This window comes from Fukomys damarensis, unplaced genomic scaffold (genome assembly GCF_012274545.1).
Source record: "Fukomys damarensis isolate Sample0158 unplaced genomic scaffold, DMR_v1.0_HiC HiC_scaffold_1, whole genome shotgun sequence".
In the NCBI taxonomy this organism is placed as follows: Eukaryota; Metazoa; Chordata; class Mammalia; order Rodentia; family Bathyergidae; genus Fukomys; species Fukomys damarensis.
The window spans coordinates 72770215-72796856 of NW_022900913.1; the positions used below are offsets into that span (position 1 = coordinate 72770215).

Consider the following 26642-nt stretch of genomic DNA (forward strand, 5'->3'; position numbering starts at 1 on the left):
TTTCTGCTGTTGGCAGTGGAGACCCCACTGAGCTCGATGAAGATTGAGGCCAGCCCAACCTGTAAACATTGAAGGTACTGTACTGCCCATGCAGTCCTGGACCTTTAGGAAGAGGTGGGACTCCAGGCCCTGCTGGGAGATGACTGGATACCAGGGCCAAACCACTGTCCTGGTGTGCAAAGAGCTGAGGCCCTTGGGGGTGCTGGCACAGGTGTGGAGGGGGTCCTGGGCAGCAGGGAGGGCACTGGTGTGGCTGTTCTCCACAAGGCACTTTGGTGTGGGGTGCTAGCAGGGACCCTGCAACCTGTACCCTCTCTGGACCACCCCAGCGAGGGGCACAGGGCCTATGGTGAGCCCGGGATGGCCAGGGGTGTACTTATGGTGACACTTTGGTGGACAGATAAGCAGCACTGTCCCAGCTGGGCTCTCAAGAATGGGCTGGAGACATTTCTGGGAACTCACAGCTCTGAAGCCAAGTCTGGGAAATGCATAAGAAAGGGCTTAGATGAGGCAGCACCGGGATCCTACAGAGCTTAGGGTTGCCTGAGGAATCAGTGGAGGGCATTTGTAGGCAAGGCTGTGGTGGCACCTAAACTGGTAGGCCTGTGGGAGGAGCTGGGGTTGGGATGGGGGTCAGCAAGGGGTTGATTTCAAGAAAGGGTAGTGGTCTGTGGGTGCCTGGAGGAGTAGGACCCCACTCTCCCCTGGGGCTGCCTGCTGGTGATGTAGCAGACACCAGGGTTTCATGTAGCTGTCTGATCTTGGTAGCCTCAAGTGTGGCCCCAGAGCTGTGTGAAGGTGATAGGGTTACTGTGAGAGTGGTGGGGGATTTTCCAGGAGAGGTGGAAGGCGGTGCGGCCCCTGCCGGGCCTGCTGTGTGCCTCATCTCCCCCACATGGGGCCCATTGGACTTGCTGAGTAGCCCAGGTGGACAGCGTCCTCAGCCCAGCAGCCGAGCACAGTGACCTCAATGGGAAATCATCACTACTGCATGGTAAGGGCCAAAGGGCTACAGATCCCTAACAGCCAGGAGTGGTCCATCCAGAGGCCCCCACCCCGGGGTGTGGGAGCGGAGCCCTGCAGTGGGTCCTGGACAAGGTGGGAGAGTGTGGAAGGGATAAGGTGGGACTTGGGATTTTCCATTTGGGGTTCAGCACAATCCTACACTAAACTGTGTAAGGTCTGTAGTTCTGAGCCTGTTTCCCTTTCTGTGGAGCGGGATCCATCTTTCCTGCTTAGGAACGCTGAGGATAGGGTGACCCAGCGGTGACACCTGGAGCGGGGCCTAGGGTGACCAGATGGTGGGGAGCACCTGTCCTGGGGGCCCGTAGGAAGCAGCAAGGCCCAGGAGTGCAGGGCCCTGGGGGCCTGGGCTAGAGTGGGTGTCCTGTGGAGGCTGGTTCAAGAGCCACAGGGCCGCTATGGTCTGGGCAGACTGGAGCAGTTGGTGCATGTCCTAGAGCCACATTGCAAGGGTCTCAAGGCTGCTCTGTGTCCTCAGTAGGTGGCAGTGCTGGCTCCACCTCAGTTTCCTGCCTCTCAGTCCTTGGCTGCCATGGCAACAGGCACCAGGCTGCCTTCCGTTCACCTCACCCAAAGCTGCTGCAGGAGGCAGGGGACAGAGAGAAGCCACAGGTCAGCCACTCCCATCCCCAGATGGGAGGAAGTGAGGGATGCAACTTCCTCAGGGTCCCTGGCAGGTGGTGTCTGAGCCGGGAGCTGGCCTCCCTCAGTGCCCAAACTCTGATGTTGTGTCATAACAACACCGGGGGCCTCCCCAGCCCAGGCTGCCCCTGCTGTGCTGGGAGCCAAGTCATCCTCTGTCCTGGGTGTCCCTGGGCACACACAGCACGTCACTCCTGGTGCCCGTGGGATGGGTGTCATCACGGCCAATGCTGCCTCTTGCTGGACCCGTGGGCTGTGCTGCTGGCTGATGTGGGTGCATGGTCACGGGTGCTCTCCGAAGTGCTAATCCCACTGTGTGGGGTGTGCATGGTGCCCACCGCCGCCCTCACCCTTACCCTCTGGTGAGTGGCGTCTTCTGCAGTTTCAGTCAGCGTTTCTCTCTTGTGCTGAGCCAAGCCTCTCCCGCGTGCCACCCGCCTGTTTCTGGTGTCTGTGATAGTAAGTGTCTCTGCCGGGGTGCTGGCTTTCTTATCAGTGTGCAGAAGCTCTTTCTAGAAAGGAAACAATACTTTGGAGGATGAGTTGAAAATAGTTTTTTCCTCAATTTATTGTGCTAATTTTGTGTACTAGGATTTTTGCTATGCAGAATTTTAAAAATGTAGTTAGCAAAAGCTGCCATGTATTTTGAATGCTTGGGGGTTTGGTAGCATTCAAATCAGGTGGGAGCCTTTTCACCTTAGCTTCTGTGGGTCACAAGTGGTTGCCCCTCAGCACTTTCTCAGGCTTCAAATGAACAGAAAGGACTTCTCCGCCCTAAGAGGCATCCTCGAGTGTTCCAGGTCTGCACTGTCCTTTTCCGAGTGTGGATATCGGACCCGTCCAGTAGAAGCCGCAGCCTTGCTGTTTCCATGTGTCCACACCACTTCCCAGCATCTTCCTCCGGCTCCAGCCTTGGCTTCCCTGAGCACAAGCAGTGTGACAGGCGTGAGGGGCTATTTCTAGCCTTTCCTGTTTGCTGCATGGATGGTGTGGTCGCATGCTGATGCCGGGTTTCAAATTGAACTTTTTTTTTTTTTTGGTTTTTTGAGACAGGGTCTCACTATGTAGTTGAGACTGACCTGGAACTCACTATGTAGCCCAGGCTGGTCTTGAACTCACAGCGATCCTCCTGCCTCAGCCTCCCGAGTTTACAGGCATGCACCACCGTGCCCGGCTTCAAACTGAACTTTTAATCTGAAAATTTCAAACACACTGAAAGGTGGAAAGAGCAGCAGTGAGCACACCGCATCCTCACCTCTGGACTCAGCACGAAGAGTCCCCATCTTGCTCTGTGTGCTCATTTTCTCCTCTCTATCGTCCCTTCCTTCTCTTTCTTCCTTTCCTCCTTCCCTGCACCATTCTGTCCCTTCTCTCTCCTCCTTATTCTTTTATTTTCTTCTCTTGTTCTTTCTCACTTTGGGTGATATATCTGGTTGCACCCCGACCTCAGTCACAGGCGCCTAGACTTTTGGATGGGGACTCTAAAACGAAATGCAAACGTGGACATTTTCTCACCAAACTTCCTGGTCCTCCTCACTTCAGTCAACAGCAGCTCTCATCATACAGCACACACACAGCTGCCCAGTTGTCTGGAGACCTTGCCGCGGTTGGTTTGTGAGTGGGAATCAGACGCCTTGCTGTGCTAGCATGGCCGTCTTCCCCGTCGCTGCTCTCTGTAGCTCAGCCACTCCCCGTCCCATTGCCGCCCTCTAGGCAGCCATCTCCCCCCACGCTTGTCTTCTGGAGGGTACCAGTCACTGAACCGACCTCCCTGTTATGTGGCCACACTGGAGGGGCACCCAGCCCGCTTTCCCACCAGTCCTTGGATGTTGAGGTGACTTGACCTTGTGGTGTTTCCCCTCCGGGATGCTGGGTCTAATAGCAGAGGTGCCAGATATGCAGGATAGGGGAGGCTCCCCCAGCTACGCTGTTTGATCCATAGTCCTCCCAGTGGGATCCCTGGGCAGCTGTCAGCATTCCTGGGAATTGCTGGACCCTGGCTGGGCCTCCTGGATGTGCTGGGGCCAACATGTTTCCACAAGTCCTCCAGGGGTTCTGGGGCCTGCTGACGCCTGAGAACCCTGGGGTCCAGGCCTTGGCCAGACCCTTCTGCTTGGTGCTGGAACTTTCCAGATTCTCACCTGTAGTTCCAAGTCCACTGAGCCCTGCAGAGTGTTGGGACCACAGGCTGGCCACGATGGCCAGGGGAGTGGGGGGCCAGTGTTGTCTGTGATGACCAATGGCCTGGGCTGGGAAGCAAGCGTGACCAGTCCTCAAGGGTCCCCAGGGTGCAGAGGACATGACAGTGGCCTTGGGCTGGCTCTCATTTTCAGCTCAGATAGCATATCCTGGTGTCATGGCCCAGTTCCTCTGCACAGATGACCCAGATCTGACATCCCCTAATTGGCACATAGGAACTGAGACTTGGAAAGGGTCCCACGACCCCTGGGTGACCTCACTCCCTGGCATCTTCCTCACTGCCTCAGGCCAAGCAGTACCCAGCCTGGGAGACGTGGGGAAAGTGGCACTCCTTTTGACACATGGCTGCTGGTTTTGCCAGGGAGGAGGTGGAGGGAGCCCTGGAGGGGAAGGAGAGGGAGGGTGTCACACTGGACGCGTGTGCCCCTTCCCAGTGCCTCCAGCTCAGCAGAGGCACAGGCAGGCGCAGGGGCCAGGAGCCCACAGAGGCCAGCCAGCCATAAGGGTCTTGGCCTCTGGCAGCTCCCCCAGCCCCCTCCTTAGGAAAAAATCGGTCTCCAGGAGTGAGTGCTCAGCCTGGGGCACCCACCTCCCAAGAAATATGGTTCCCATGGGATGTAGTGTGGTTCATGATGCTCCTTGGTAGGACTCTGTGGGCAGGGAGCCATGGCCTGGGGAATGTGGGAGGCAGAGTGAAGGGAGGTCACGAGGGTCCCCTGTCTATCCAAGGCAAATGTGGCTCCTCCCTCATCCAGCCCAGGCCACAGCGGCCCTCACACAGAAGGCACTGTCACTAGCTGGTGGCCCCTGTTCTCTGGGTTCTGGGTATGTGTTGGGAGCAGGAGCCAGCCCTTCCCATCCAGGGAGGAGCTGCACATGCGCACTCCCTGCAGCCCCTCCATTGGATGGCTGGCCATGCGGGGCTGTCCCACATTCCTAGCCCAGCTAGCCTTTGGCCCAGGCCTCTGACTGATGGATGTGGACCATGGTCTTGCACCTTGGCCCTCCACCCAGGGGGTAATGCCCCTGCCCTGGGCCTTGCTCTGTCCTAGCAGAGTTCTGTGTCCTGCCCTCCCGGCCACTGCCCTGGCCTGACCCTTACCATTGACCACAATACTTCACCCCTTGCATCCATCCCTATCTGCTTAGCCCTACCCAGCACCGGCCAGCCCTACTAGGCCCAGCCCCTCCTACTATCCCCTCCCCGCCCCCTTTCCTAGACCCCGCCCCTGGCCCCTGCTGCTAGGCCCTGCCCCTCCTGCTGCCCTCCTATCTCTAGGCCCCTACCCCAGACCCCTGAGTTAGGGCCTCTTACCTGCCCCTCTGGAGGGCCAGGACCTGTATCCCTTGTGTGTTTAGGCCGGATGCCCACGTGACCACCCACCCCAGAGCCCCAGGTCTCAGGTGGAGTCCAGGGCAGCCACCTACTCTGGGATGTGACTGTGTGGTCTCCTTCCCAGCAGGCTCTGGGCTTTGGACTCCCAGCTCTGACCCAGCCCCAGGCCCAGCTGGCTAGGACTCTGGCACTGGCCTCTGCTGGAGTGTGAACTAGGGGAATGGGGAAAAGGGCAGGGACTGATGCAGCTTCCTGCTGCTGGCACCCCTGGAGGGAGGATGTGTTGTGGACCACAGAGGGCCTTAGTGTGCCGGTCCTCTAGGCCATGCCCTAGATTAGTGTCAGTGGGTGAGAGTGTGGGTGGCCCAGGCCAGGCTGTTCCTCTGCAGTCCAGGGGACACCCTGTGGCCCTATGCTCTGCTTTGGAGTCCAGGGGTTGGTTTCATCTCTGGCCTCACCGGGGTACTGTCTGTCTCCAGCTGAAGTGCGTGGGTCTGTGAAGTGGCCACTCCTGCAGGAGTGATGGACCCCTGTGGCCAGAGTGGGTGCTGTGAGTGCTGGCAGGAGGGAGGGGTGGAGGCCATGCTGAGGAAGGGCAGGGTGTTGGCACTGTGAGGGGCCCATGAGCAGTGACTCCCCTTCCCTCTAGGCATTTCCACCTCACCAAGCCAGAACCAGCTGGTTGCAGGGTGCTGGGCCAGGCAGGACAGTGACCATGATGGCCAGTGCTTCCCAGGAAATCACCTGTAACCTCCAGATGTGGCTGCCTGTGGAGGGACCCCTTCACATTCCCAGCATGGTTTGCTGGGAGTGGGGTGCAGGGGCCTCCTGCAGGCCCTGGGGTGGGCAGCTGGATCTATGGGAACATCCTCAGTGTCACTGTTGATATTGCATTGGGCCTGGAAGGGCTTCCATGGTCACCCAAGAAAAGCAGCTCCACCTTGAGCCATTGGACACTGGCTGATGCTGAGTGACTGTCAGAATAGCCTGCCAGGCCTTGTTCTTGCAGTGTGGAGGGTGATCCTGGTACAGGGCCAGTCCACACCTGGGGAGGTTGCCCTGGCTGTGTGGTGGACAGCAGGGTGGGCACAGGGAACCCTGTGGTGGTGGAGCAGGAGGATAGGAAGAGTAGTCGGGGGAACTCCATGCCTTGCAGTGCCAGGCTAGGGGAGTTAGGCCTTGAAGACCCAGGGGTGCAGCCATGGGTGGTGGTGAGCTCTGTGCCCTCACAGCCCCTCAGAGTCCCTAGCTGTTCTGGTGCCCTGTCATAGTCCTGCCCCTGCCCCTGCAACCCCACTTTTGAGCCTGGTCATCCTTCCTGGAGCACAGCTGGCCTGGGCTCCCAGCTTCTGACACAGCAAGGTAGCCACAGGGTGAGATATCAGTTCCACCATGGCTGCCCCTGGTAATCAGGGACAGAGCCAGCTGCAGTAACCCTGGACCCTCTGTGTCTCCTGATCCTGCCATAACAAATATGCTTGTCATGTGGCTCTGTAGGTCCAGGGGGTTGGGATCTCCACGGACTGGAACCATGTTTTGGGGGGTCTGCCACCGTGCTGTGCAAGGTCCTGTCTCCACAGGCTCCTGCAGAGCCTCAGCCCAGAGAGCCTGGCTGTGGTCTCTTACCTCTCAGGGAAGCCCTGCAGCATCCGGGCCTCTTGTGCTACTGCTGGATCTCTGTCTGTGACCACGGCTGGGTCTTGATATTGAGCAGCCACAATCTCCATGACCTCAGATAACCTTTCTGTCATGGCTGTGTCTAGATGTCCCCCCAAAGCCTCATGCAGTCATTAGGTGGGGCTTTTCAGAGGTGGCTGGATCTAGAGTGTGTGACACTGGGATTGATTTATGGTGCAATGTTAGGATGAAGGGCACTAGGATTAAGGGTGTGAGTGCTGCCTTCCCTAAGTAGCATGGATAAATAGAAGAGACAGAAAACTGTGGTCATCCCTTGTTGCTACCTTTTGCCTACCATGAATTGTTTCTCCTCTGTGATGCTTGTCTGCCATGCTACCCTGCCCTGGAGCCAGCCCACCATGGACTGAAACCTCTGCAAACTGTGAGCCAAATAAACCATTCCTGCCTAAATTAGGTGTCAGGAATTTTGCCTTAGCAATAATAAAAGTAAGACACTCCCTGTCTCGGAGACCCCCAGAGTCCCCTCTGCAGGAAAACTGGTCTCTGGAGATCAGGTGTGGGGCTCTCTGTGGGATAGACAGCCCGGCTCCTCTGGGGTCTGCAGTGCGGGGAGCTGGCCTACCACAAGTCACGTGCTGCCCCTGCCCTGGCAATGCTTCTGGACTAGGTAGGACAAGCATGAGAGCCTCAGGCAGCCCCTGACAAGCCCCTCCTGCATCCAGTCACGCATGGAGTGTGGTAGGCAAACTCCCAGCCCTCAGCAGAGCCCTTCCAGAGGCTGGGTATGTCTCTCCATCTGGGTGCCAATACAAAGGACACATGGGAATCTGGCCTGTGGCTGAGTCCCATGGACAGGGACTCAGTGCTCTGTGGGGACCATGGCCAGGGCTCAGATGAGGTAAGATGGGTGGAGTGGAGCCAACCCGTGTGGGGGTGGGGCAGCCAGGGGGAGCAGAGGCCTGCACTGCCTTCCTGAGGTGCTGGGTGCTGCTACGCAAAGCTGCAGGTGCCTTGCACAGGTGTCACTGCCCACACCATGCTGAGGTCCTCGAATCATGGCCTACGGCTGGCTCTTGGCCCCTGTTCCTAAAATGCCAGCATCCTGGGCTGGGGAGAGATGCTGTGCCCCCATGAAGATGCCCGGTGGTAGTGCTCCTAGGAGTCACTCGGCTGGTTGAGCAAGCAGATAAAGCCACACCACAAAGCCCTTTGGGATCTGCACACTGCCTGGACCCCTTACCTGTGTCCAGCTGCACCCCACCCCCAGGCAGGTGCCAGGACCCTCTCGTGGAGACCAGTGGGGCTGCTGAAACAGATCCACTTGTCCTGAAGCACAACTCTCCCCACCCCCACCATGCCCCTGGACCTGGCACCTTGGTCTTGGCATGTGCCACCTGCCCACACACCCAAGCTTGAATCTGTGTTCCCTCCTGCATCTGTGTAGAGGGCCCCTGGTCATACCTGGACTCCAGTGTCAGCTCCTGGGCGTAGCCTTTACATCACTGCCCCGGTCCCCAGGTGCCTCCCACAGATCTGACTGAACATAGAACTGCTGCCTGCTGCCGTCCCTGTAGCCACTGAGCTGGGGCCTCTGTGAATCTCAGCTGTGCTGTTGGTGTTGGGCGGCATGGGCAGGACTCCCCTGTTGTGTGCCTGGGTACCAAGCCAAAGGCTGTTCTCAGGTCCCAGTGACCAGGTGTGGAGGCCTCAAAGGCTCTTGGTGGCACAGGGTGCTGCCCAGTCCTGCTGGGTGGGGTGGAATAGATGTCCCATTCTGAAAGAGAGAAGTGGCCAGAAGAGGTCACTGAGTTTGTCCCAGCCAGCAGAGGAACCACACAGATCTTAAGGTTATGGGTGGTCGCCTGTGTCTCTGTGCCCCACACCCGCACCCAGCAGCCCGGGCTGAGCCCTGTCCTCGCTGCGTTGAGTCACACATGGGCGCAGGGCTGGTGCCTACCCCCGCAGGGTCCATGCTGGATTCTGTTCAGGAGGCCTTCATCAGGGCTGCTCCGCCTCCTGGCTCCCATCTCTGCTACTCTTGCCCACCCCATCCCCCCGCACCCTCGTGGGAAAGCCCACATCCCTGCCCCCTGTGCTCTGGTCCCTGAGGCTGACAGGAGTCAGAGGAGCAGTACAGTGACCCCTGCAAGCTGCTCACTTTCCCTTCCTCAGAGCAGGCATGGTACAACACCACACCATCCTTGCTTGCTTCCTCTCAAACCCTCACTGGAGAAGTGCAAATCTGAGTTCTGGTCCTCAGTAAAGTTCAGAGCTTGCCCCTTCTCACCCCTCCTGTGTGCAGGGTGATTTGAGCATGGACACTGCTGATAGCTGAGGCAGCTCCTGAGTACCCTGTGGGGAGGTACCACACAGAAAGTGGAGTCACGGACACAGGCGGCTTCATCCCCGGAGGCCATGGAGGGCCGCTTGCCTCTCGGAGAGTGCTGACCCACCTCAGCTGACTCAAGTGAAGTGGTTCGGATTAGGTGGGCTGTGCTCCACACAGACACCCTGTTGGAAGCCAGGAAAATGTGGGTCAAAGCACAGGGGCTGCCACAGGCAGACACCAGGCCCTGCAGAGAGGCCCCAGCCTGAGTGACCAGTGTCCCGCAAACCCACATCCCCTGGAACCTGAGCGGGCCCTTTATAGAGGTGGTCGAGTCACAGAAAGGCAGCACTGGTGGGCTGGGCTCTCAGCCCAGTGCTGGGGGCCCGCAGGGTGGGAGGTGTGGAGATGCAGGAGAAGGCCATGGGGTGCACGGGGTCATCACACTGCAGCTGGGAGGGGCCACAGGCTTCTCTGAGCCTGGGCCAAGCCCTGCCCACACCTTGGCCCTGGACCCCCAGCTCCCAGACCCAGGGTAAGTGCCAGTCACTTTCATCACCAGGTGGGGCACAGCGGCCCCTTATTTGCTGTCTTGCTTTCCATGGTTCAGTTACCCACAGTTCACTGTGACCAAAAGATAGCAGATGGAAAAGCCCATGGATAAACAATTCTCGCATTTTAAATCACATGCCATTCTGAGGGTGCAGGAAGAGCTCACACCACCCCTCTATCCCACCTGTATGTGGCTGTCCCTCTGCCTGGCATATCCGTGCTGTCCATGCTGCCCATGCACAGGTCTCCACACAACTGCCAGGTACTGGGCTGGATGTCACAGCCTCACAGGGCTGGTGTTCAAATTGCCCTTATTTTACCTGATAGTGGCCCGAAAGCACATGAGTGGTGATTCTGGCAACCTGGATCCACCACAGAGGGTTAGCATGGGTGCGTGTGTCTATCAGGAAGCCTTAGGTACAGAGCTCAGTGCTGCCCGTGGTTCCAGGATTCCATGGAGTCTTGGAATGCACCCCTTGTGGATAAGGGAAGATGACTGCCACTTGTGTGCAGCAACCCTCTGGAGCAGGTACAGCCCTTGTCCTGAGGGGCCTCCTGGGTACTGTTCTCCCCTCTGTACCCTTCTTGCTCCTCAGCAGGCAAGGGTGCACCTGCCCCAGGCTTGGCATGTGATACTCCTTGGGACATGTAGATTGGGTCACATGGTCTCTGCCCAGAAGTCACGTGATTGGGGATGTAAAGCTGCCCTCTTGATCCTGCCTGTTCTGGGGTTCTCCTTGGCACTTGTGGTCTGATACTTGTGTCTTCCTGTAGCAGAGCAACCTTATGAGGGCCAGACTTGGTTGGTTATGGTCAACTATTTGCCAGGCCTAGAGCATGGGAGGCCCCTTCATCTCAGCAGGGAACTGACCATTGGGTGAATGAGTAGGAAAAACACACAGGATGCAGGCAATGCAAGGGAAAAATCTTTATTAGCTGTTTAGATACAGATTAATCTGTGGCAGGTCTCTCTCCCTCATTTCATGGAGGTTGGAGGGAGGTAGGGGCGGTCCTGTCACCTTCCTTTCTCAACAGCCGAGACATCACTCACACAGCGGCAACCTTCCCATTCCAAGTGCACAACTCCGTGGTCTTAGCAGATTCAGCGCTCTGGGACCACCCCCATGTGGCATCTGACTCCAGAACACTTTCATTGTCCCAGAAAGAGACCTGTACCCATTGCTAGCACCCACCCCATCACCCTTCACCCCCAGACTGCTGATCTAGTCATGGCTCTGTGGATTTGCTGCCTTAGATATTTCACGTAAGTGAGAGAAAACACACAGGCCTCCCGCTCTGGCTCCTTTTACTCAGCATAGCCCTCTCACATCCTTCCACATTGTGGCACACAAGAATACTTCCTAGCCGGGCGTCGTGGCGCACACCTGTAATCCCAGCACTTGGGAGGCTGAGGCAGAAGGATCGCTGTGAGTTCAAGACCAGCCTGGGCTACATAGTGAGTTCCAGGTCAGTCTAAACTACACAGTGAGACAGTGTCTCAAAAAAAAAAAAGAATACTTCCTTCGTCTTTGTCGCTGCAGGAGATCCCATCCTGTGAGTTGACCCCCTATTGTTTGCCCATTCACCTAAGGGTGGTCTGATGAGTTTACCTCGTCTCCTCTCCAGCTTCTCTTTCTGCTTCCTGGCCACTGTGAGGTGAGCAGCTCCCCTCCGCCAGGCCCTTCCACCCTTTCAGGACTGAAACTTCTAAAACTGAGCCTTACTCTTGGGCTTCTGATCTGTTCTCCCATCTAGGGTCAGATCCTCCTGGGAATGAGGGGCCTTGACAGCCAGGGTCTGAGCTGGCCCAGGGCACACAGACACATCCTCACCAACTGCTTCCCCATCTACACTCATCTGGAGCAGGCATCAGGAATGGGTCCTCCACCCTTTCAGGACTGAAACTTCTAAAACTGAGCCTTACTCTTGGGCTTCTGATCTGTTCTCCCATCTAGGGTCAGATCCTCCTGGGAATGAGGGGCCTTGACAGCCAGGGTCTGAGCTGGCCCAGGGCACACAGACACATCCTCACCAACTGCTTCCCCATCTACACTCATCTGGAGCAGGCATCAGGAATGGGTCCTCAGTGCCATCAGGGGCTGGCCTGTGCCCGGCACAAGCATCCATGTTCTCTCTCCACAGCCGGTTCCAGGACTAACTTGTGAGCTTTCCTGAGACAAGCCTTCCTGTGATCCTGCAATAACCTTTAAGGTCCGGCTCCACTGTGCCCATGCTGCTCGAGTTTCTTTCACTGTTTCTCCAATTTTTCCTCTCTGGTCCTGCATGGGAATCTGTGTGACTGCCCATTGGGAACACGTTGGTCCCGGCTGTGAGGCATGGTCACAAAGGCTCCACAGAATGAGCAGTACAGCATTTCGACCTGGATTGTGTCATGGAAATGGTTTAGAATCACATAGGTCACCTGAGCCCTGCAGCCTGGGATACTCACTGTGGACATCATCTCTGCTCCATTTTCCTGGGATTTTCTTGGCTGTCAGCTGATATAATTTGAATGTGCTTATTGGTTCTCTGGATTGTAAACATGCTTAGTCTGGTTTGGTTATTTATGTTTCCCAGAAATATCCCAGAGCCTTCTATTGTGTCTGACATCCTCAAGGATTCTTTTACGGTTTCTTCTCTGTGTCCACTGTGAGAACCCTTTCCACACCCAGTGTACGTTTCCATTTTTTTACTTCCTCCCTTCCTTTTCTGGATTAGAATTCTCAGGACTTCTCTTTTTAAAAGTTTTCTAGGGCAGGGGATTTATCTCAGTGGTTCTGCCGTCTGCCTTGCAAGCGCAGAGACCCAAATTCAATCCCCAGTACCAAACAAAAAAAGAAAATAAAAGTTTTCTGGCTATGCTGGAGACCAAGCCTGAGCCCAGCCTTGCGCACTGGCCAAGCACCCACCCCTGAGCTGCCCTGCTACCCAGGGTTCACTTCTTCCATGCGTTTTCATTCCGCCTGGAATTTAACACACAGTGCTGGGCTCATTCTTGGATTAATCCTCCCATGTGCTGCTTCACTGGTCCTTTCTCCACCACATTTGTTGCTGCCTGTCTTGTTTAAGAGCCTTTTAGACCTTGGGATTGAGAACTTCATCTTGCTTTCCTAAGTTGCATGAAGTCTCTGAGTTTTCTCTGCATATAGCTTTGGCCAAATTGTTCTTGTTGCCTGATGTGGGATTTTCTCCTCCTTTCTGTTGAGTCTGGGTTTGGAGTTTGCATTGTTCTTTCACACAAATGTTGTTTAGGGATTTTTTTTTTTTTTTAGGTACCAGGGATTGAACTTGGGACCTTGCACTTTCGAAGCAGGCGGTGGAACCGCTGAGCTAAATCCCTGGCCAGAGAATGTTTTTAACCTGTGGGTGATTCATTTTGGTTGAGTTTAGTGTCCAGTTGCATCACACTGTCTCAGCTCTGTCCCTCAGCTCTCTAATGGTGTGGATGGTATGGATGGAGCTTGTACAGGTGGATGTGCCTGTCTGGCCCTCAGGCCCAAGGTCTGGGCTTCTGTCAGTGTAGGTGTCTGCCTATCTGGCCCAGGACACAGCCACAGAATTTCATGGGTGGACATCCACCCGTTGTCAGGACCATGGTACTGGTGTCCTCCACTGTCTGTCCACAAGGAGGTGCTCACAGCTCTGTGTTCTCCAGACTTTGCCTCCAACAGGGACAGAAAAAGAGTTTACTGCTGTCTATTCTCAGACAGACACCAGGTCCCTGGTGAACCCCACTGGGCCTCCCTTCTGCTGTTGTGACACTGTTGGCCTGGAGGTGCCACAAGGCAGGGCTGGGTCCCCATGACTCACCCCCTTCTGGTGTCACTGCGACCATACTTCTGACAATGCATCAGGACTCCTGCTACACTCAGCTTCTCTCCTGGGGCGGCTCTCAGGGCCTAGGAGACCCTTGCATGTGCTGGTTGATTGAGGGACATGGACAAAGGACACATGGTCACTGGGGGGAGAGGCACAGTGAGCAGGGCCCAGCATGCTCTGCTCTGGAGCCTGGTCCTTGGGTTTATGGAGGTGTCACTATGTGGCACAGTCAATGATGTGACTGCCCATCTCGACCCACTCCACCTCCAGCAGCCCCAACTCCCATTACCTTGTCTGCATTTAGAGCACGTTTGGCACCTTGTAGGATGGGGGGCTTAGGAGCTATGTGGCAACAGAGGTGACAAGGGCCAGATTCAGATTATATGTGACTCAGTACCACAGCCACTCTTTGCCTATCAGTGCTACTCCTGCAGTGGTGTGGGGTGGGAGCCGGCTACCCTGCCAGTGTCACTCAGTCCTGGGCAGTTTTGGGGAGGGCATGATCCAGCTGCCCAGCACAGCCATTGGACCTGGGCCAGACTCGGCTTTATGGCCCCACACTCAGGGTGGCCCCTCTTGCACTTGCTGGAGCTCACACTGGCTCCACCATGCATCTGACCGCGGTGCTATGTTGCAGGTTCTAATCCCATGCCTCGCCCTCAGGAGCTATGTACTGGGGTGGGGGCTTCAGCCCTTGGCGCATTTGTCCTTTATCTGAAGGTTGGCGGCTGGGGTGAGCAGCCTGGGCAGAACAGAGGTGGCCGTGCAGAGCTGCAGGACAGAGCCCTGTCCTGTCCCCGAGGCTGTGGCCAGGGTTGCACCACAGCCAGCCAGGAGGACAACAGCCCACGCTGTTTTTATTTGCTTGTAAACATACAAAGCAACTTTGCTCGGTGTGATCAGACATCATTTAAAAGAACTGCACGTTCCTCTTCCATCCCCAGCACCCACGGGTGGCCACGGTGTCAGTGCCTCCGACCTCTCCACATGTGGCCCAGTGCCCTTTGCACTCACAGCAGCACTTCCTGCCCAGTCTGCAGAGGATGGCTAGTCCAGGAGCAGGCCGCTGCTTGGGGCGGGGCCTACACAGCCTTCCTGTTCGCCAGGGAGTGTCTCCCAGAAACCTCAGCCTTGGGGAGGCCCCCAGTTTCGCACATGCGGTGACCCTGGGGTGGCCCGACCCTGGCCTCCCAGGGCGTGAGGGGGAGAGAAGGCTGGAAAGGGCAGGATCCTCTGAAGTCCCACCTGCCCCGCCTGGGCCTCCAGCCTCAAGAATGGGACCATTATAGTGGACAATGACAATCTGTCCCCCAGCAGCTGCCAGAAGAAGCTGAGTGGACAGAAAAAGAAAAGAGGAGAAAATCCAGGCTTGGCAGAATTCACATTTGGGGGTGTGAGTGCGAGGGTGAGTCCCTCAGCCAGTGAGGCACCCTGCACAGGAGGGAGCGTTGAGAGCCAGCACATGAACCTGCTGCAGAGCTTGGGGCCTCACTCGCCGGGCCTGGCCTAGGTGAAGAGGGCACCTGGTGAGGCCTTACAGCCGTTGTGGAGTCACAGCAAGGTAATTGGAGGCCTGTCATGCATCCTGAGGTGATGCAACCTTGTTTCAGCCCTCAGCCCCTGGCCAGCTGATGCCCAAGGGCTGGAGGATAACATGGTGCCCAGGAGCTATCCTGGCCCCCAGGACCCACCCTGCAGAGCCCAAGGGCCTGTGGCATATCCCTGGCCCCTGGGCACCTTCCACTGCACACGCATTTGGGCATGGCCACCTGCCAGGAGCAGGGACAGTTCCTGTCCACTCTGCATCTGTGGCAGGTCCCACTGCTATGCTGTGGCAGAGATAAGGAGGCCCAGAGGGGACCAAAAGGCAGCATCTGCTTCACCGTCCACTGGGGCACAGTGGGCAGCTGTAGGACAGAAACTGTCACTGTGGCAGGTGACCACTCAAGGCCCTGCCCACCATATGGGGCCACAGACAGGACGAGGACCAGTGGGGGCTTCAGGCTGGGGAGGGGAAGATCCTAGGGGTGCTCTCACAGTTCCTGGGCCAAGGCTGGGCTTGTAGGGGGAGCAGGGTGGTAGCAGCTTTGGTGCCCAGGACACTGATGAAGGCACAGTAGGTCCCAAGGCCCATGCTAAACACATCCCAGGCAGGGATGGGACTGGGACTGTCATGAAGCAGGGTGAGGACTAGGGGCAGTGGGGCACACATCCACCCCGTCATGCCTAGGGTAGGGCTCCTCATGCCTGCCCAGCTCTCCTGACTGACTCCCTGAGACTCCCCTGGTCAGGCAGCCCTGATGTGAGAGGTTGCCAGTACCTGCTGTTTGCTCCAAGGTGTGAGGGGGCCGGAAGTCCAGTGTGGCTGCCTCACTAGTCTGCAGCTTTGTCTAGTCCTCACCGGTATGCCTGTGTGAGTGTGTGAATGAATGAATGAACAAATGGGCAGGGAGCAGGGCTCTGAGAAGCACCCCGGCCCCACCCCTAGGAACCAGACTGTGAGCCCAGGAGGGCCAGGTCCTTTTGCAGTGGCCCTGGCAGAACCGGCCGTGTCACTGCCCCGCTGCAGATGGCTGGCATGGCCCCTGTGCCTCTGAGTCAACCTGGGTTGCCACACTGCCCAACCCCCCCAGACCCTGGAGACCCTACTGGTGGGTGAGACTGGCAGGAGGTGCAATCTTCAGCTGCTAATTGCGATGCCTACAGCTTGCTGAGCTAAAAATAGCCTCCACTCTTGTTGAGTTGAAAAATAGAATCTGCGTTGCTGCCTCAAAATGCACAGGGGCTGCACACTGCCCCTCCTGCACCCCATGCACACAGTCCCCTGTCCCCACGATGCTGGCTGCTTACCTGGGATCCCAAGCAGGATGCTGTGGGAACTCACACTGGTCTGCCCTCTGGCAGGGGGCGCGAGGGTCCTGGCCTTTAAGGAGGGGCATCAGGGCAGGGCAGGGGTGGCATCACAGGCGGAGCAGCCTGCTGTGTACCCAAATGAGAGGTGGCTCTGTGTGCCCTGCTGTGGATAAGAGCTCACCGTGCTGGGCACTCTGCCTCCTTGTGGTGGATGTTTGAAGTACACAAGGCTGGCTGAACCGCAGCGTCCACATTTCCCACCAGTTCCCAGAGAAGCAGACTAGGACCCAGGGAGCTAGAATCCTGAAAGTGCTGGGAACGGAGAGGTGGATGGAGGAGGCCTGGCCCATCCCGGGCTGGCTATGCCAGATGACGTTTGTGACACCTGGTTACCTTCCCACATTGCTGCCTCAGTCCCTCTGAGCTGGACAGACTTGAATCATGGTCTTCTGGGACAGGACAGGGTAGTGGCATCAGTACACGTGCCACAGATCCTCCAGGGCTCCAAGGACACAGTCCTTGCTCAGTCAAATGCCAAACCACCCTCCCCCATCCACCTTCTTGCCTGTGTATGACAACATGGCCCATGGGGACAGTGCCATGGTGTTGCTTGTTTAGCCAGCATGGCAGGTTGCCAGGCCTGTCCCCCTGTGTGCAGGAGTCAGACTTTCTGGAGGCCACAGGGCTGTGTCACCCTGCCCATGGGGCTGGTCCTCAGTCTGGGGCAGGGAGCCCATCTAGGACAGGTAGGTGCTGTGTGGTAAGGCCAGGACAGCAGGAACATGGAGATGCCACACATAGCAGGCCCTGCACAGCGAGGCTGGGACATAGTTGGGCCCTCTGGGTCTCCAGGACTGGCCATTTTGGGGTCCAGAGGATCCTGGGTGCCACTCTCCAAGATGACCCAGGGCTACCTGGAGGTCACAAGCGGGAGGAGTATGATGTTGGGGTAAGAAGGGTCCTGGCGTGTTGGGCCTGGCTGTCCTCTTGGGGCAGCGACATGGCCCATGCCCAGCGTGGCTTGTCAGGTGCCTCCTTCTGTGCTGCCTAGGATGTGGGGGGGTCACATGAGGAGTGGGCGGGGAGTACACTGGCACCTCATGTCCTGTGAGGCTGCGAAGGAAGCTTACTACCCCTCAGAAAAGCCCCAGACCTCCCTCCCTCCTGGAGTCGCTGCCCTTGGCCACCAAGGCTCTGTACCAACTCTCAGCTCTGCAGTTCTGAGAGGCTGTGAGCCTGGGCCCCTGCTGCTCTGGCACAGCTGTCCCTCGTAGGTGCATGGGTGTACACATTTGTGTGCACCTGTGTATGCGATTGTGTGCTGTGCACCTATGTTCACCTGTGTGTGGCTATTGTGTGTGTGTGACTATGTGAGCCTGTGTGCAGTGTGTGCTTGTGTGTGCAATTGTGTGACCATGTGACTTGGTGACTAGGTGTGCCTGTTGTGCACCTGCATGTGCCCTGTATTCACCTGTGTGTGTGTGTGTGTGTTTGTGTGTGTGTGTCTGCGTTGCCTTGTGTGTATGTGTTGTGGTGTCTGAGCATTCTCAGAAGCTGAGGTGTCTGCTATGTCTCCAGGCCTCTTGCCCCAGGCACCTACTGAAAGGTTGCTGTGGGTCTGGCCAGCAGGGAGCTGCTGCACTGCTTCTGGGTGGTTGGCCACCTCCGTCCCCTTCAAGGTCCAGCAGTGGGACTTGGCCCTCACACAGGGAGGCCCTGACTGGCTACCAGAGCTGGCAGAGGGCCCTCCCTCTCCAAGGACCTGGGCCTCAGAGTCTCCACCCGCTTGTGGCCCATGTTTCGTGGGTGGTGGGCTGTGAGTCACTCTCCATGTTGACTGCTCTATAATTACAAGGTGTTGCCATCCCCTTCAGCACAGGATGGCTGTGAGGGCTGCTGGCTGTCGGGTGCAGCCTGCCCTGATGTGGGCACTGAGCACCTTGCCTAGCCTGGGCCCTGCCATGTCTGGTGCTGCAATGGGTCAGGGCCGGGGCACAGCCAGTGCTTCTCAGGCCCTTGAAAACCTCAGGGAGGGGTAGTTCCAGCTCTCTCGGACTCCAATCGGGCTCCTGGGCTGGCCTTGGGATGTTCCAGGTGTTTCTGGTGCATGCCCTCCTGAGCACCCAGCTTTGCTGCACAACTCTCAGCACAAATGAGGCCTGGCCAGGGTGGGTGGGGGGCAGGGCACATGAGCTGCTGACCTGTGGACTGGGCTGTGTGTGTCACTAAAAGCACTAAAAGGGTCACCATCCCTGGCTTAGAGCATCGCAGGGGGTTGGCTGTGGGTCTGGGTGCCTGCATGGGCTGTAGAGAGCCAAGAACATGTGGAGGGAACAGCTCCAGGTGAAGCCTCCTGGCATGGCTCTCGCTCACCCAGCTTCCCTGCACAACATGGGTGTTAGGACCGTGTACCCCCACTCGTCACCTGGGGACACACTTTGGGACAGTCAGAGCCTCTGTGAGGTACCAGGCCCAGCAGGGTAGGGGTGATGGGGCCACCTCCACCATTCACCATGCAGATGGTCAAAGAGTGGCCGCGGGGCCACAGGAAGGGCCACAGGAAGGACAGCTGCTCCCACCTCACGCGATCCACCCAGTACTACCCTGGAGGCCTCCTGGAGGTGGGCTGCCTGCGGGTGTGGAGCCCAGGGTTTCCTGATGACTCTCTAATGCCGACTGCCCACTCCTGCATCTGAGCTTGGGGCCCAGGCCCTTTGCGCCTGAGTGAGGTACAGTCCCTGGCTTCTGTGGCATGGGGTGAAGCACCTGCTCTACAGCGGCCCTGGGCCTCTGGGGCAGCGGAGCCACGATGGCAACCTGTGCCTGTACAGTGGGGAAGCTGAGCCAACATGGCTCTGGGCTTGGGGCAGTCAGCAGATCTAGCATGGAGCACAAGGTGGGAGGGTCACTGTCCACCACTTCCTGAGCAAGCAAGGGGGAAAGGGGGCCTTCAAGAGCCACGAGCGCAACCATGCAGGAGGCAGCAAGGCCTCAGGCCTGTGTGGGGCCAGGACAGGCAGAAGCTGGGCCACCTGTGTGATCGGACCATGGTACCCTGTGGTCCTGCCCACTGACCCTGAGACCCAAGAAAGTGGGCTTCCAAGATGCTGACCTGCTGCCTTGGGCAGGGGGAAATTGAGGCCTGAAGGGTTGCTCTGTTCCCTGCCTCCTAAGAGCTTCTAGCAGAGGCCAGGCTGCAGCATGGGGTGGTGGTGGTGGGGGACACTGTAGCCCCTACCAGAGTGGCCAGGTCTCGCTGGGCTCTGTCCCTTACATTCCTCTCATTCTGAGTCCTGGGTCTTCTCTGGCTCTGGCCTGGGCTTCTCTGTGTTCAGGATCTGCCCTCCTGTGCCGTACCCAGCCCGACCAGCACCCCTGGGTTATGGCTTGATATGTCCTCAGCTTCTGATGTTGCCCTTGGTCCCTGCTCATTGCCAGGCTGGATTTGTAGTCAGCCCAAGCCTCAGACCACTGTCCCTTCCTCCCCTTCCACATATTTGGGTTGCAGAACCTGACCCCAGCTGCCCTTGGGCCTAGGACCTCTCTTCTCCTGGGAGCTGCATGGAAACATGAACCCTTGCCTGCCTGGGCCAGGTCCTGGGCTTTCTCCGCTTCTCTTCATACTCACTATCTGCCTGGGTGCCATCCCAGGGGCAGGCCTGGTATGCAGAAGCAGGAGCCAAAGAGACATTCATCAGACCACACACACGAGCTACAGTCTTTTGGGAGGAGGCCCGAAGTGCCCTGCAAGCCTCATGGCGTTTTTCCTCCCCAGGAAACTATGCCCCAGACATCTGTGGTCTTCTCTGGCATCCTCGGGCCCAGTGGTAGCGGACAGGCACAGCCCGGCATGGGGGAGCGGGGCGGTGGCGCTGGGGACCTCATCTTCCAAGATGGACGCCTTGTCTCCGGGTCCCTGGAGGCCTTGATGGAGCACCTGGTCCCCACTGTGGACTACTACCCCGATGTGAGTGCCCAGGGCCTGGGGAGGGATGCAGGGGGCCTTGGCTTGGGGGGTCAGGGGATAAAGCTGCAGAACAGCAAGTGTGACACTGGGCCTAGGCAGCTGGGACAGCCCCGGGGGACACTGGAGGCTGCCAGCCCGAGGTGAGGGAGGGACATATAGGAAGGTCCAGCCTGCAGCCCAGAAGCCTGCTTTGTGCATGAGTCCCCAGGTCTAGAAGGTGAAGGGAAAGCCCCTGAGCAAGGACCCACAGTTCTGTCTCCACCGTGGGGACAGAGACCATCTCCTTGTCTGCCTGCTGTGGAGCAGTGTGGAGATGCAGGGCCAGTGACTTTGCCTGGCCTGGGCCTCTGAGAAGATGTGCCCATTATGGCCACGCGTCCACCTGGCCCAGGCTCGGGGGTAGAGCCAGGAGCAGGCACACTAGACTGAGAAAGGCCTGGCCACTCAGGGCAGAGTTCCTGGGCACATGGACTCAGAGTCCTGTGGGGATGCTCTTGCCTACAGGCCACACACCGCCCCTGTCATACTAGCCATGCCCCCACTGGCCGGGCTTTCCCTGCCCACGAAGCCCCTTGTCCTCTGGCTGGCCTCACCTGCAGGCCTCTGAGTCTTCCTGGGTCACAGGGTAGGTAGGGTGGTAGCTGGGTGAGGAGGGTTCGGGGATACTAGCAGTGCCATACGCGAGGTGGGGGTGGTACAGGCACCCCTATGGTATGGCCTGTGTTCTGTGTCCCCCCCAGAGGACATTCATCTTCACCTTCCTGCTGACTTCCCGAGTCTTCATGCCTCCACATGACCTGCTGGCCCGCGTTGGGCAGATCTGCCTGGAGCAGAGGCAGCAGCTGGAGGCTGGACCCGAGAAGGTGAGCTGGAGGGGAGCTGCTGGGAGGGTGGGTGCTAGCACCCTTGGGTGGCAGCTGAGTCCTCCTGCCAGGCGCCAGCCCTGAACCTCCTTCTTCCACACTGGCAGCCCTGCCAGCAGAGGCAAGGGTGTAATTATACATCATGCAGAGCCCAGGGTGCAGTGGCCCCAGGCTGGTGTCTGCTCATGATAGGTGTCCTCAGCACTGCTGACCAGACTACCCAGAAACCACCACTGGCCCTCAGGTCCCAGGAGCCCAGCATCCCTGCAGAAGGCTGCAGTGAGCTGCTCTGTCTACCCCTCAACTCTGCCTGTGTGGCCGAGGTGCCTGACACTGGGGTTTGCAAAGGAGGCTGCTGGTGCCCTGTAGCCCATCTGTCTCCTCAGGGTGGCTGGCTGCAGGTGGCCTGTCCCAGGGCACCTGCTGGCCATGGTGTCCAGGTTTACAGAGCAGGAGGCAGTTACCCTGCACTGTGGCATCACAGTTTTGCCTGGGGTGGGGCAGGCGGGAAGCTGAGAAGGGTTCATGGGGAGCTGTGGGGCATGGCAGGGTTTTGGTCTGCGTGGTGTCTGATTGGCCTGCAGGACAGAGTGAGCACAGTATCCCTGCCCTCCTCCCTGGGCATCTGAGCAGGACAGTGTCCTCCCTCATCCTTCGGCCTTGGTGGTTATGGAGTGGCCCAGGTGATGCAGTCACAACCCAGTCCAGCAGGGCCAGTTTGCTGTGACAGGGACAGGATGGAGAGTCTTGTTTAACGTTATTCCACTCATGCTATTTATGTGTGATGTGTAATTACAGCAAATGAATTCAGTGTGCTGTGTCAGGGTGGTGATGGGGTGGGACTTTGAAAACAAATTTAAGCGATAAAGCTGACCCGAGGGGCTGGGAAACACACAGGAGTCCCTTGGTGAGGGGCATGGCTGCTGTCTCTGGCTTCAGGCTGACCGGGGGCCTTACTGTTCACACTGCCCAGGCCAAGCTGAAGTCCTTCTCCGCCAAGATTGTGCAGCTCCTGAAGGAGTGGACAGAGGCCTTTCCCTATGACTTCCAGGATGAGAAGGCCCTCGGCGAGCTCAAGACCATAGCGTATCGTGTCACCCAGTGCGATGAGGTGAGGGCGTGTGCAGTGCCCCCGGGAAGGGGAGGTCAAGGGACAGCCCTGTAGGTGGCTCTGAGAGACCTCACTGTGCCCTGACGTGTTGGCTCAGCTGGTGAGCTGCAGGCTGGGCTCTCTCACAACGGTGCACATGCGGCAACCATGGGTGTCTGCTGGCCTGGGATAGGCTGCATGCAGGTCTGGGTGGGTGCATCCTGGAGGTGGGGGTCCCTCTGTGGTGGGCGGGCCCTGGTCGCATCCTCACTGTCCCCCACTAACAGGAGAATGGCACAGTGAAGAAGGCCATCACACAGATGATCCAGAGCCTGCTGCTATCCTTGGCTGCCCGGAGCCAGCTTCAGGAGCTGCGGGAGAAGCTGCGGCCACCAACTGTGGACAAGGGGCCTGTGCTGAAGGCAAAGCCACCAGCGGCACAGAAGGACATCCTGGGCGTGTGTTGCGACCCCCTAGTGCTGGCCCAGCAACTGACCCATATTGAGCTGGTCAGTGCCTTGCCCTGCCCAGGCAGGCAGCCACATTCACCACCAACTGCTGCCAGCCCTGCCCTCTGCACAGAGGCACAGCGATCCTGCTGGCCACACTGGTGTCACAGGCTGCTGGCTGTGTACAGGGTAGCAGGCATCTCTGCCTGCACTGGGCCCAAGGAGTACAGTAGCCCCAGGAATGGAGGGGCTGGGTGGCAGGTGCTGTGGTGGCCCCCGCATGGAAGGCTGGTGTGGCAGGAGCAGAGGGCATTGCTCCAAGGTGCCGTCCCCTCCTCAGGCAGGCAGGCGGGTGACTTCCTTTACTGTCTCCACAGGAGAGGGTCAACAGCATTCACCCTGAGGACCTGATGCAGATCATCAGCCACACGGATTCACTGGACAACCACAGGGTGAGTGGGCCGGGCATGGCACCCTCTGGGCCTTCGGTGGAGGGTTCCCTGGTGCCTGCCTTAGGGGGTTGTGATGGACACACAGGGTGCTCATGTTCAGCAGGCATGGCTGGGCCTGGGTTGGGGATGAGGACCAGCATGGGACTCGCTGTCCAGCCAGGGTCCTCTGGATCTGTGACCTGCCTTATCCCCCAGTGCCGAGGAGACATGGCCAAGACCTACAGCCTAGAGGCCTATGACAGTTGGTTCAACTGCCTGAGCATGCTGGTGGCTACCGAAGTGTGCCGGGTAAGTGCCAGGGCGGGTAGAACTGAGGTGTGCCAGGTGAGCATCACAACAGGTGAGCAACTGGCCCTCTACTCCAGGGAGGCCCTAACTCCTGCTCCACCTGCCTCAAGGTGGAAGATGTGACTTTAAAAGGAAATGCACAAGGTGCCCACTGTTAGGGCCAAGGCAGTGCCTGACCCCCACATGAGGGTTCCTGAAGGGACAGTGGCACCCGTGTCCAGCACCCTTCCCCGGGCCCAGGGTGGGAGCTTCCTGGTCCTCAGGCCCCCAAAGGAAACTGAGCAGGGCAGAGCATGTTTGGGGTCTCAGGCCCTGAGTCCGGTGGTGCCCCTGCTGAGCTGCCTGACACACAGGTGGTGAAGAAGAAGCACCGGACCCGCATGCTGGAGTTCTTCATAGATGTGGCCCGTGAGTGCTTCAACATTGGGAACTTCAACTCCATGATGGCCATCATCTGTGAGTGGCTGGGTCAACCGGGCAGGGGCGCTGCTGTCTCCTCTATGGACCCTGACCCCTGCCACTGTCCTTGCAGCTGGCATGAACCTCAGTCCTGTGGCACGGCTGAAGAAAACATGGTCCAAAGTCAAGACAGCCAAGTTTGACGTCCTGGAGGTAGGTTTCCGGATGCAGTGCCCTTACCGTACACAGCATCCTGCATGGCCCAGGACCCCAGGGTGGGTTGGGGCTTCCTTTTCACTCTGCCTTTGGGTGGTGGGTTCCCAAGAACTCCTTATTTTTTGTGGGGAATCCAGAGAACTGGCGTCAAGTCTGACAGAGGGGACCCTCCAAACTGAGCAGCCTGGCGATGTCTTGGGCAATGTCTCCTGGTCCTTGGTCCCCTGGGCAGCCAGGAAGTTGGGAGACCAGGTCATCTGTAACTCTGCCCAGATGTGTCTGAGAATGGAATCCATCTTTCTGCAAAATGCCTGTGGCTTGTGGAACGGCTCGGGTCTGGGAGGTGTCGAGGTGCCCCCAGGGAGAGTTGGGAGACACGGTGGGTGTGAGCAGGGCTGTGCCTGCTGTAGTCTCCAAGGCCCCGGCTCAGTAGGCACCTGCTCCAGGGTGCCCTGAGGTGGTCTGGGGCTCAGTGGTCACCCTACCCTGCCTGCAGCACCACATGGACCCATCCAGCAACTTCTGCAACTACCGCACGGCCCTGCAAGGTGCCACGCAACGGTCCCAGACGGCCAACAGCAGCCGAGAGAAGATCGTCATACCTGTGTTCAACCTCTTCGTCAAGGACATCTACTTCCTGCACAAAATCCACACAAACCACCTGCCCAATGGGCACATCAACTTCAAGGTGCCCAGCATGGCGGCTGCAGAGGCCACATGTCCCTGAACTGTCAGGGTGGGCAGGCTGCTTCCAGCTATAAGGCTTGAGGTGTGGCCCCTGCCCTCTGGGGGTAACCTGGTCACAGAGCTTGGGCCGTGGGAACCTGTACTGACTCAGGATGCTGACTTCAGTGCCAACCTCACCAGGGAGCTGGAGGGGCCCATCCTAGGGTCAGGAGGGCTTTGGGAAAGCAGAGGACAGGATGGGGCGCCTGGGGAAACCTGAGTGGCCATGGGCAGGTATGTGGCTCCTGCTTGGGCCTGAAAGGCAGACAGCCGGGCAGCAGGACAGAGGGCCTTGGGGACCGGGCCGGCTCTGAGGCTCATGGCCATGGTGGCTGCAGGTTTGCCACATGGACCCAGACCCAAATCCCTGCCCTTAATTATGGGTTTTAAGCTCAGGTTGACTGACACCCTGCTGGCCTTGTGTCCCTTCAGAAGTTCTGGGAGATCTCCCGGCAGATCCATGAGTTCATGACCTGGACACAGGTGGAGTGCCCCTTTGAGAAGGACAAGAAGATTCAGAGCTACCTACTCACGGCACCTATCTACAGCGAGGAAGGTGAGCACCCCAACTCCATCCGGCCCCAGGCCTCAAGGCCTCCTACGCCACCAGCAGGAGGGTATGTGTGCAGGGTGGGTGTGGCCAGGAGGCAGGAAAGGAGAGGCTGCCAGGAGGAGGACATGCTGGAGTCCAGCACTCAGCCTCAGGAGATGCCTGCTGGGATGGCCGGGCACATGGGCAGACACCAGGGGTGCGGGTGCTGAGGCCTCCCCATCCTTCAGCTCTCTTCATCGCCTCCTTTGAGAGTGAAGGCCCTGAGAACCACATGGAGAAGGACAGCTGGAAGGCCCTCAGGTAGGGACCTGGGGACGAAAGGCCACCTGAAGGGCAGGGGAGGCTGGGAAGCACGGGGGGAAGGCCCGGCCCTTGGGGCTCCTGCAGGAGACTGAGCACCTCTGTGCCCTGTCCCCCAGGACCACGCTGCTTCACAGAGCCTGAGTGGGATGCCTGCACTGCACCTGCGGACACCACAATGCTCACATGCACGCTGTCTCGGTGGATGTGGGTTGGGACCAGGGGGCCTCACTGGCTGGGGTCCATTTTGTATATAACTTTTATGAAAAAGAAAATGGTAATTATTTCATGCATCAACCTTTGGCACTTACAAAGATTTTTGTTTATTTTGAGTAACAGGGCAGGGCCCTGCTTTGGGGAGGGGTGGGGAAAGAGTATCAAGGGAGATGGTATCCACGATAGCATCTTCTAATGAAATGTAGAGTTTTATTTTCTACTTTTGATTATGAACATCTTATGAGAAAATATTTAGAGAAACCCAACCAAAAGCAGCAGCGTGAGCCCTGCCTGCTCGAACGCCTTCCCAGCCAGTCTCTGATGTCAGGTTAGTGCCTTAGAGGGTACTGGGGTCCGGTCTTCCTGCTCGAGCTCTGTCCTGGCAGCAGCTCCTGGGGAGGGGCTGGGGCGGCCGGAGGGCGGTGAGCCTTCGATGCGGGCTTTCCAAAGTTTACATTTTCATTTTCTTTATCAGGGATTGAGGGGTCAGGGAGGGCAAAGGGATGGCCTGGCAGTGTGTTTTCTGTGAGACTGTGTCTTGCAGATTCATCTTTAATTGTATTTTGGAAGAGCAAATGTAAAATAACAGGGGAGGGAGTCCTGGCCTCCCATTAGGGCTTTGAACTGAAAAGCACCCTGGGCTATCATGAGGAGATCAGAGTGGATTCGGGGACCATGACATTCGAAGGTGCTCCTGAAACCGCGCAGAGGGATGAGGAGCCCCATAGGTGTGTG

General features: G+C 58.0%; 1 protein-coding gene across 5 annotated transcripts; it reads left to right on the plus strand.

Annotated features, from left to right (window-relative positions):
* Positions 1 to 26642, plus strand: Rasgef1a (RasGEF domain family member 1A). 5 transcript variants are annotated; one of them, XM_010622462.2, is made up of 13 exons: positions 1 to 74; positions 20164 to 20355; positions 21096 to 21218; positions 22192 to 22329; positions 22596 to 22817; positions 23135 to 23209; positions 23366 to 23497; positions 23851 to 23953; positions 24030 to 24109; positions 24609 to 24800; positions 25271 to 25394; positions 25619 to 25691; positions 25811 to 26642. In XM_010622462.2, exons 2-13 carry the CDS (start codon positions 20170 to 20172, stop codon positions 25833 to 25835), a joined length of 1473 nt encoding a protein of 490 aa, XP_010620764.1. In that variant the 5' UTR covers positions 1 to 74; positions 20164 to 20169; the 3' UTR covers positions 25836 to 26642. The 5 variants fall into 5 exon arrangements, with proteins under 5 accessions (XP_010620764.1, XP_010620763.2, XP_019062822.1 ...); XM_010622461.2 differs by lacking the exon at positions 1 to 74 and adding an exon at positions 701 to 994; XM_019207277.2 differs by lacking the exon at positions 1 to 74 and adding an exon at positions 14567 to 15096.